The 9,920-nt window shown below is 39.6% G+C and overlaps 1 protein-coding gene across 2 annotated transcripts; it reads left to right on the top strand.

The window, feature by feature from the left end:
• Nucleotides 1-4,188: 4,188 nt before the first annotated feature.
• Nucleotides 4,189-8,325, top strand: LOC311056537 (V-set domain-containing T-cell activation inhibitor 1-like). Of its 2 annotated transcripts, none has more exons than XM_084073227.1 (4): nt 4,189-4,300; nt 6,143-6,186; nt 6,471-6,793; nt 8,130-8,325. In XM_084073227.1, the coding sequence occupies exons 1-4, from the start codon at nt 4,239-4,241 to the stop codon at nt 8,292-8,294; spliced, it is 594 nt and encodes a 197-aa protein (XP_083929353.1). In that variant the 5' UTR covers nt 4,189-4,238; the 3' UTR covers nt 8,295-8,325. The 2 variants fall into 2 exon arrangements, with proteins under 2 accessions (XP_083929353.1, XP_083929352.1); XM_084073226.1 differs by having other exon boundaries at nt 6,471-6,803; nt 8,128-8,325.
• The last annotated feature ends 1,595 nt before the right edge of the window (nt 8,326-9,920 follow it).

The following is a 9,920-nucleotide window of genomic DNA, read 5'->3' as shown; positions in this document are numbered from 1 at the left end:
CGACGTGTATCACAACATCACAATCTGTGTGTGACATCTTTGACCATCATCCTCTCTGTCACACCAGCATGGCTTCTGGTCTCTGTGCAGGATTCACTATCGGTCACTCGGTCACTAATTGTCACACATTTTCAAAGTTTCAAAACATCACGTTGTGATGCATTGTGAGCTTGTAGATCTTTGCTATTCGTTGTCAAAGTATACACAGTATAGGGCTTAAATGGTTAATTCAGTACCCAGTGTCAGAGTGCATATCAGGGATCCCCTCTCAAAGAAATACAAAATAAATACTTTAAGTACTATTTATCACCTTTTTTGATCAAGTTTTTCTATAACTTGGAGGCTGGAATTTCATCCAATTAGCCTTTAATTAGTCTTGTAATTGTTTTGAGGTCACAAAGGTCAAATGCCAGAACAACAAGGCCATCAAATAAAACAATGACATGAAGTCCACTGAAATACTTTAAGGGTTAAGAATGAATTTGTATTAAATACGTATTATAACTCAGTGAAATAAATAAAGGATTGGTATTCTGTCATGTACACAGTGTCTCAGAAGTCACACAGACTGTTGTCTTTGCTCCTGGCAGATGACCTTATATGTAACTACTTTTGATCATCCTCCTTGTCAGCCTTTATGTCACCTTCTCGGCACGGGGGGGGGGGGGGTTGTAGGTACCAGCACTGAGAACAGGATGTGGTCATATAGTAGCCAAGAGCATAGCTCATGTTTGAGGAAATGACAGGTCACACTTTCAAGCACTTTCAACACAACGCTCTGCCTTCCAAAGAACGTCTCTGCAGGTCTCTGTACAAACATAAACTGAACACGTTTACAAATGCAAGATTGTTATTGTTACATCTTACATAATTAGTATATAATAGTAAAAATGTATTGCAATAATAAACCATAAAAAATAACCAAATACTATATGAAAGAGTCATAAAAGAAGAATCGCAGAAAACTGAGTAAGTTGAAAAGTGAGGAAGTTGGCCCTAGCACACTTTGAGGTGCATGAAGATGCGTGCACGCATGGTTCCTATTTCTAAAGAAGTGATACGTATATGTGTCAGTGTGTGTGGTGGTGGTTAGAACACACAAGCTGCCTCTGCACACAGACAGGCAAACTGTGTGTGTGTGTGTGTGTGTGTGTGTGTGTGTGTGTGTGTGTGTGTGTGTGTGTGTGTGTGTGTGTGTGTGTGTGTGTGTGTGTGTGTGTGTGTGTGTGTGTGTGTGTGTGTGTGTGTGTGTGTGTGTGACCATGATATGCTGACCTTGTTTATGAGGCAAATAATCACTTTTGGTGTATTTAGCACCATTTTAGTGCGAGATATCTACTGGGAAACACTGATTCAGTTAACAGCTTCTGCAACTTAGTCATACTTCTCTGTTTTTATCTTTTATCATCAGTTTAGAGTGTGGGGAAAAAGCAAGTAATATATACTCTGAAATAGTGTCATAAGCCTGTGCAGTACAACACTGTATGGCTTGTAAAATGCTGGGGCCCTTTAGTCAGTGGTGGAAGAAGTACTCACATGTTTTACTTAAGTAAAAGTATTAATACCACAATGTAGAAATACTCTGTTACAAGTAAAAGTCCGGTATTCAACATTTACTTACAAAAGTATTGGCATCAAAATATACTTAAAGTACCAAAAGTAAGTACTCATTATACAGAATATCACATTTCACAGCTTTACAAAATGTATACAAATAATTTGAAAATCTACAAGTTCAAAATGTTTCACGATGCGACGCGTTAGAAACTGCACTCATGCAAATGCCCCCCCCCCCCCCCCCCCATGGCTGCAAGCCACATTTGGATAATACATTCTGAGACTGACAGTGAAGGGAAGTACGCCACTTTCTAAAAGGATCTTAATACGCACATAACTGTCACACACGTCTGTGCAACGCCAATGTTCTGCAGGAGATTTGTCTGCAGTTAAACGGTGTGTTGCCTAAGAGGTGAGTAGAGCATCATTCTTTTTTTTTTTTTTTTTTTTAATTAAGTGCAATCAGTTACACATTTGCAATTTATTTGCTTGCAATTGAATTGAGAAATATAGGCATAGTTTTCTTTGCAAACTAGTGGGTTAGGCCTAGTATCAGGCAGCTGCTGTTCATAGCCATGTAAAAGAAGATAAGGAGTTGGACTCATTATAGGTCATGGTATATGGTTCTCACATTTTTTTGTGTCGACGATGTATTTGGCTGCGTTTTTTTCCAGGGACCCCCCGCCAAATAAGTGATAATGAAAACTCTAAATGATTCAAAAATTTACGAAAATGTTCAAAAATAGCAGATGTACAATCTTCGTGACGTGCTGTGAGCTTGTACATCTGCTATTTTTAGGAACCACTGGCACAGATGCTTTCCCGGTTTTAATGGGTTAACCCATCAAGACCTGGGGCTGATTATACATTACAAATGCTTTCTAAATCAGTAGTTATCACATTTTTTTGTGTCAAGGACCCCCAAAATGATATGTATTTGGCCGCGAATTTTGCCAGGGACCCCCCAGAAGACAAGATTTGTGTTAAATAAAATTCTGTCTGCCAGGTGGACCAGCTATACTGTACTGTACAACATACAATAATTATGTCTTAAAATGATTATGAGATTTGTGGCTTTTGTCAGATAATCGGTTCTGTACTATATGTTGTTTAGTATGTTGTGAGTTGTGCACACTGTATAATTACATTATTTGTATCTAAATAGTGCAGAAAGGTTTCTGGCTGCATGTATTGATTGAATACCTTATTAGCAGTTTGCAAAAAGTAGAGTGGTATGATTCTACAATGAGTAGAGAGGGGTAGAGAAAGGGTCCATCTGCACCCTGACCCTATAGGCCGACCCGGGTCACTATTGCATGAGGCATTGGTTCTCAAAGTGGGGTCCGGGGACCCCCAGGGGTCCTTGGGGGGGGGTCAGCGTCACAATCGTTTTAACCACTTTCTCCATTTATACGTTAGCTATTCAACAAGCTCACAGCGTGTCACTTTGTGCCACACTGTGAGCTTGTATATCTGCTATTTTGGAGAAAAACAAATGAACACAGAGCTTCTCTTTCCTGGCACGAAACATGTTCAGATGGTGGTCAAATACATAATAGTTTGGGGGTGAAAAAGTTTGACATGAAAAAGTTTTAGAACGCTGGCATGAGGGACCTATTAGTTAGTTGTAAGTTATTTATTTATTTCGGTCCATTTAACAGAACAGATATATAAATACATACAGTTACATCTACTAATTTGTTAGTGGTCTTAAAAGTTGTTGGCTGATGAAGACAAGGCTTATTTTGCCTACACTATTTGAAAAGTAACAAAAGTTTTCAAAACAAAACAAAATGACACAGTTTCAAACATTGGTTTAACAAAACATTGGATGAATTAACAAATCTAAGCAAGAGAACCAAGAACAGAGAGCAAATAGAAATTAAATAAGTTTCACTAATTATGAATAGATAATCATTCATATAATTCAGTAAATTGCTGTATAACTGTAATTTGTGACAATGCTTCACCAAACTCTGTGGCTTATTTACCACAGAATATGGTTCTAATTCTACACACAGATATACTTATACTTACACACCCAAGCACATACACCCATGCTTACACACATATACACACAGACATACGGCACATACACACATATGATAAGCACTATTGGAATACTTTATCATAATATTGTTTTATATTTATTTAATATCTTTTTTGTGGTGACTGCTGTGCACTATGAAATGAGGGCTATGTAATAGTTTCACTTTTTTGTTTGAATGTGCTTATGATGTGGAGCACTTTTTATCAGCTCTCCAATCTGTTGGTCCGAATCTCTAATGCTCTATGCCCTGGAACCTAAGGGTGATGAGAGCGATTATTGGGATGAGAGGGATGAGAGTGATTATTGAAATGACAGGCTACAGGGTAGTTATTTTCTTCTTATTGAACTTGTATGTTCACTGATCCTTTGTTTGAGGGTACGGATGATTTTGCCAAAATAGAATTTGTCACATGGACATTTAAAAAAAATATTCTTAGTGTTACAAAACCGCTTTTCTCTGAGGATTGTCTACAAACATTAGTAAGAGCAGCTCTCGTATTTACAAGGACATGCGTGTAGCATCTTTGTTCTGGCTTCACATTAACAAAACTTGTCACATTCTCTCTCCAGGTCACCCACAGACAGACGAGCCCTCCAATGACAGCTCCAGTCATCTCGATCCTACATACATATGGCTAGTTTGGCACAGTCGGCAGTGCTTTCCACACCTGCATCCTTCGTACATTTGCAATGGTAGGTGTAGGACACTGTCTTGATTGATGCCCAGCATGTGTCGGCTCCCACAGCATAGGTCTGCTGTTTGGGAGCTCCTGTCTGTGACCACTGACCACTATGTACAGGCCAGCCTTATTCTTTAGGGCCGGTCCAGCATTCACAGCTTTAAAGGCAAACAGGCTCTACAGCAGGGCTACTCAACTTAAGATGGCTCAGGGGCCACTCAGCAAAATACCAAAAGTCGAAAAACAAATATATTTTGTAACAGACTACATGACTAGTCTAAAAATTAAGGAAACACAGAAAAATCCACATTTCCATCTATAAGGCCAAACCATATCCAAATTAAACAAAAAGATCAATTTACAAAATGATGCTTTATTCAGATTAAGCGCCGCTGTAATCTTTTAACTCTTTAAACTTACAGTAGCGTGTCCTATATGGAGTTATACAACCATGGCTGGGTTGAGGATATAAACCCGAGGCTCCAAACCTTTGACCAGCGCAGGTTATTCTTCATGCTGTGGATTCATTTGGGCCACCACGGGAGATCGGACATTAACCCTCCCAACACACACCAGCCTTCATCCAGTAATATTTATAATTCATTCATCAATGATCACTCCTCCATAAACGTTCAGATTATTATGACTGCCTTGCCTGCTATCTCTCTGGACAAGAAAGGGAGCGAGGCGGGCGGAGGAAACTCTCTTATTGGCTTTCCATGCTTTGTTTGGTCGTATTCTGGTTCTTCATGTTGTAAAATCGGGGCGTTTCAGGAATATTTAAGGGCTTGTTATTTAAATGAAGCTCGGTTTCAGTCGTCAGATTTATTAAAGCTCCGACCAAATGTACGCTAGGATTGGCTGTATAGGATCCTTTGATAAATGCCACTTGGACGTTGGCCTACGGCCAGATTTAAGGCAAAAACGACGTCGTTTTTTACGCTCCGTTGATAAATGAAGGTCACTGTTTATTATTAATCTTTTTTTTGGTTTGGCCATGTTGACATTACGTGCATGCTGTAAACGCTTTTTGTCCTTTGTCGACAGTGTTGTTGCACCGCACACCACGAGCCGATCTACAAGTCCACAACGCGTCCTGAATGCAATGCTTTGTGGACTTGTAAATTGGCTGTGTTTGCCACGGGACACTGTTGTACAAGGAAGTATAAATCAGCATAACGTCAACTCAACACGCCCACTTCTGGTCAGTGAGACAGACAGACATCTATCAGCTCAGTAGCATACGCATGATCGCCCGTCCTGTGGTTAGTAATATTACAAATGTTTTGTCCACACTGAAAGTAGAAACATTTTATTTTCATTGGTACAGTTAGTATGACCATGACGGGCCGCAGAGACCCGCGGGACGCAGGTTCAGTAGCTCTACAGTAACAAGACAAGAAGCTGAACTTGACCGTTTATGTCGGGGGATGTTGGACTTTCACACATTCAAACCTCTCCATGTAAGAGCTTTCCTCACTTTAAGATCTTGGTCTGTCAAACTGACCCATGAGGCCAGGTATATGAAGTCCTTGACTTTCTTCAGTGCAGTGCCTCCTGTTAGAGGTGGATCACCTCTAACAGTGTTGGCACACTCTGTCTCACTGTGGACAAGAGCACACTGTACCAGCTCCACATGGTCTGATAGCAGGTAGATGTAGTCTGAATAGTATAGACTTTAGTCTGTCTAGATCATTAGGACTACAACAAGGAGTTGTCTAAACCTCCTAGGTGTGTACTAGTGAGGAGGAGCTCTTAAGTTTTAATATGACTGACAAGTATGTTTATTAAGTGTTAATATTACTAACATGTTCAGTAGGTGTTATGACTGACATCATGTATGTTTATTTCACAGGACTAACGGTTGCTGGATTGTGATCTTCCTGCTGTTTAACTCAGGTAAGATCACCATAAACACTGCATTACCAATAATAACACAATGCAACACCATGACAGTCTCCATGTTACATATTTAAGTTTATATTAACATCATAACAGTCTCCTGTACATATTCCAGTTGCTGACTATCTTTGATTATACACATAAAGCCTGCTATATTATTTACATGTGCATGTGCGTGTGTGTCTGTGTCTGTGTCTGTGTCTGTGTCTGTGTGTGTGTGTGTGTGTGTGTGTGTGTGTGTGTGTGTGTGTGTGTCTGTGTCTGTGTGTGTGTGTGTGCAGTATTTTGTCAGGAAAGGGAGAGGATCACTGTGTCTGCATGTTCAGACATTCTGCTACAATGTTCCTACGACCCTGACCCCAGCAGTCCCTCATCAGACGTGTATTGGCGCTACAACTACGTTCATAACCTCTATGACATCATCTCCAACCAGCCCGATCTGTCTGTTCAGGACCAACGCTTCAGGAACAGAACTCGTACATTCCCTCATCTCTACGCCAAGGGGAACTTCTCTGTGGTTCTGATGAACGTCAGTCTGACCGACACCGGGCTCTATGAGTGTGAAATACCAGCCAATGAATACAAACGACAACTACACCTCATTGTCAGACCAGGTGTGTGTGTGTGCGTGCGTGCGTGCGTGCGTGCGTGCGTACGTGCGTGCCTGCGTGTGTGCGTAGAGGCCTGTGCTTCCTGCTGTATTTCTGACCATTCCAGCCCGCTCCAACAATGGCCTCACTATACAGCGTTAGATAGATGCATTATACACATACTCCAAGTCATTTTGTTCTCCTCTGTATTTAGCCATAAGATTTTAATTTTGGATAAATGTGTTCATATCAAGCTGCAGCTTTTTGGCCCTGCCATTGCCGACTGCAGCTGTTAAATTAAGACCGGGAAAGCCTATATGTTGTTATACCTTTAAATCCAGGAAAGCATCCGTGTCATTTTAGATGTTGCTATGTAGCCTAGGGGTGTGCCGATATATTTTTGTCTCCGCCAGGAGACTATTGTTTTCGTTCTCGTGCTTCCGTGTGTCCACCAAGCTAACATTGGTCAAGCTTCACGTGACACGTGACAATATGTTGAAAGGGTGTGCTTTGATTGGCTAGCGAGACGCATGACGAAATAGAGTCCTATAGATAGGTGTGTCACTTCAAAACATTGTTTACATGTTTTGAAGTGACATCAGTGCCATCAGCCCAGCTAACATTGGACATGTTAGCTTGGCTGATTGAACATGTTCGCCAAGCTAACATGTTCTAATCCTTAGATGTTCTAATCTATGGCTATAGGATATGGGTCATCATGGCTATAGGATGGATACTCTGTCTATAGGACATGGGTCATGGCCTATAGTGTATCGGCACACCCCTATAGCCTATATAGCAACAGATTATTTTATTTATTTCTTAATAAGAAATAGAAGTTTTTTTTTAAACTTAGGTCAGGATTCAGAAGCCGTTTTTAAAATCGACTTCAGGTCTAAATGGGTTCAAAACTGTCCGCTCCCATTTGTCTTGGAATCCAGACCCCAATGCAGGGCTCTATATGTGTGTGCATGTGCGTATGTGTGCACCTTACAGTCATACGTACAGTATCCACAACATACAGTAGGTGGCCAGTGACTTTAACCAGTCTCACTTTCAAAACCTTTGCATTATGCATGTCACACAAAGAATCCATCACACAACACCAATGGTTTTGATCATGTGGATTGTGGAAGTTAAATGGTGGATTTGTGGATAGGACTCTCAAACTCAAACTCAAAACACATTGCATTCTGTTTGTGTGACATGCATGATACAAAGGTTTGGAAAGTGAAACTGGTCAAAGTCACTGGCCACCTACTGTACATATGCTGTATGAATAACAACATTGCTTGCCAGCCATTTAGAATCGTTAACCAAGCACTTCTTTTTTTCATCAAACCCACAGAGACACCACCCACTGAACCACCCACTGCACAACCCACTGAACAGCCCACTGAGGCAGAAGAAGTGATGTCTCCTCCTGGTGTGAGTGGAGGCAGTGGAACTGTATCATGTGATGTGATAATCATGGTTTACATGTTCTCTATTGTCATGTTTAACAACTGCTATTGAATAATAAGAAGAAGAAGAAGAAGAAGAAGAAGAAGAAGAAGAAGAAGAAGAAGAAGAAGAAGAAGAAGAAGAAGAAGAAGAAGAAGAAGAAGAAGAAGAAGAAGAAGAAGAAGAACATGAATTTAAAAATAGCCAAAGTTATTCCTCTGCATAAAACTGGAGATCCAAGACTTGGATCCAAGAAAAAAATGTTTTGGCCAATATCAGTGTTTGTTACCATTAAAGAAGGAACCTCACCAAGGTGGAAAACATGGTGGCACTCCAAATGAATGATGTGAGACTGTGGCTCAGTTCAGTGGCTGCATTCTCTTTTATTTTAGCCAATAATTTAAGAGAATACCTGAGCATAATTCATTTGGAGCGCCGCCATTTTTTCCACCTTGGTGAGGTTCCTTCTTTAACAGTTGTTTCTGTGGCTGAGCCCCCACTGCTATAGGAAAGCATTCAGAGGAAGCACACCTGCTCATGTTCCATCAGTGTTACCACTAAAATATTGTAAAAAATGGTTTATAAAATATTTTTACAATTAATTTTGTCCAATCATCTGTATGGTAAAGTAAAGTGCTTAGTTTATGTTATTAAAGTCCAGCCTATATTGTATTTTTGTTATCTTGTGGACAAGAGCAACATTTCACTTGTGTGAGTGAGAAACAAATAAAACCCTCTTGATTATCTTCATTCTCGATTGTTGATCTATACATTTTAGGTAAGAAATAGGCCATACAGTTGCTCAATCTTGATTAATTTCACATCTATAACGGCCAGTTTACAACGTTATCACTATTCTTTACGTATAGTGGATAATATGTTCATCTAAAGTGGTGTGATATTCTTTTTTTTCCTGCATTTTTTTGTAATGATATTTGAACTTCTGAGGCCACTATATGTGTTTATGAATTGAATACCAAGGAACTCAATGGAAACAAGACCGCAAGGACTTTTTTGAATTGACCTTTTAGACAAAGTCTTTTAAATGTACAGTACCTGTGCTGTTTTACACTTTTGCCTAATAAAATATTCAATCAATCAATCAAAAGTTGAGTGTGTTCGCCTAGTCCATGCTCAGAGCAGAGCATGCTTCTGGTTATAGCTTTTGCGCCATTTCCCCACACAGTGGCAGTGTTATCCTGTTAGTCTTATGATGTCTGACTGTACCTCATGTTGTTTTTTCTGTCTAATAAAGTATTCAATCAAGTGGCAAAATGTAACTTTTATCACCTTTAAGTCCGATCTGTTTATTTACACTAACAAAACAACATAAACTCATTAAATGCTATGCATATATGCATTATGCAAATGCATAATGTCACAGAAATGAGTTAATGAGTCATTATATGGAACTTAATTTGAGGATGTTGGGTGAGCATACAGGCATATGCCTCACTATAAAAACAATAATGATTTTAGAACAAATAGATTTTTCATTCTCTGAGTTTCTTCTCCTGTGATTCTCAACTGAAGAACACAGAATAATGCCTGGTGGCCTCAAAGCTCTTACTATATTGTTATATTAAACTGTGTAACGTTAAAATTAATAATAACACCCTGAAAAATAATCTATAATCAATGTCATCTGCAGTTATAGCTGCAATATGTTGTATTTCAGCAAGTCTCGTTCAAATTTCA

The sequence above is a fragment of the Gymnoscopelus microlampas genome, assembly GCF_963454915.1.
Source record: "Gymnoscopelus microlampas genome assembly, chromosome: 12".
Taxonomy (NCBI): domain Eukaryota; kingdom Metazoa; phylum Chordata; class Actinopteri; order Myctophiformes; family Myctophidae; genus Gymnoscopelus; species Gymnoscopelus microlampas.
This window is presented reverse-complemented; position numbering and strand designations above follow the sequence as displayed.

What these genes read in the sequence shown, in the direction of transcription:
- LOC311056537 (XM_084073226.1), top strand. Translation starts at nt 4,239, where the DNA reads ATGGCTAGTTTGGCACAGTCGGCAGTGCTTTCCACACCTGCATCCTTC. An exon ending in TCCTTCGTACATTTGCAATG is followed by an intron (nt 4,301 to 6,142) that starts GTAGGTGTAGGA and finishes TTTATTTCACAG; the next exon opens with GACTAACGGTTGCTGGATTG. An exon ending in CTTCCTGCTGTTTAACTCAG is followed by an intron (nt 6,187 to 6,470) that starts GTAAGATCACCA and finishes GTGTGTGTGCAG; the next exon opens with TATTTTGTCAGGAAAGGGAG.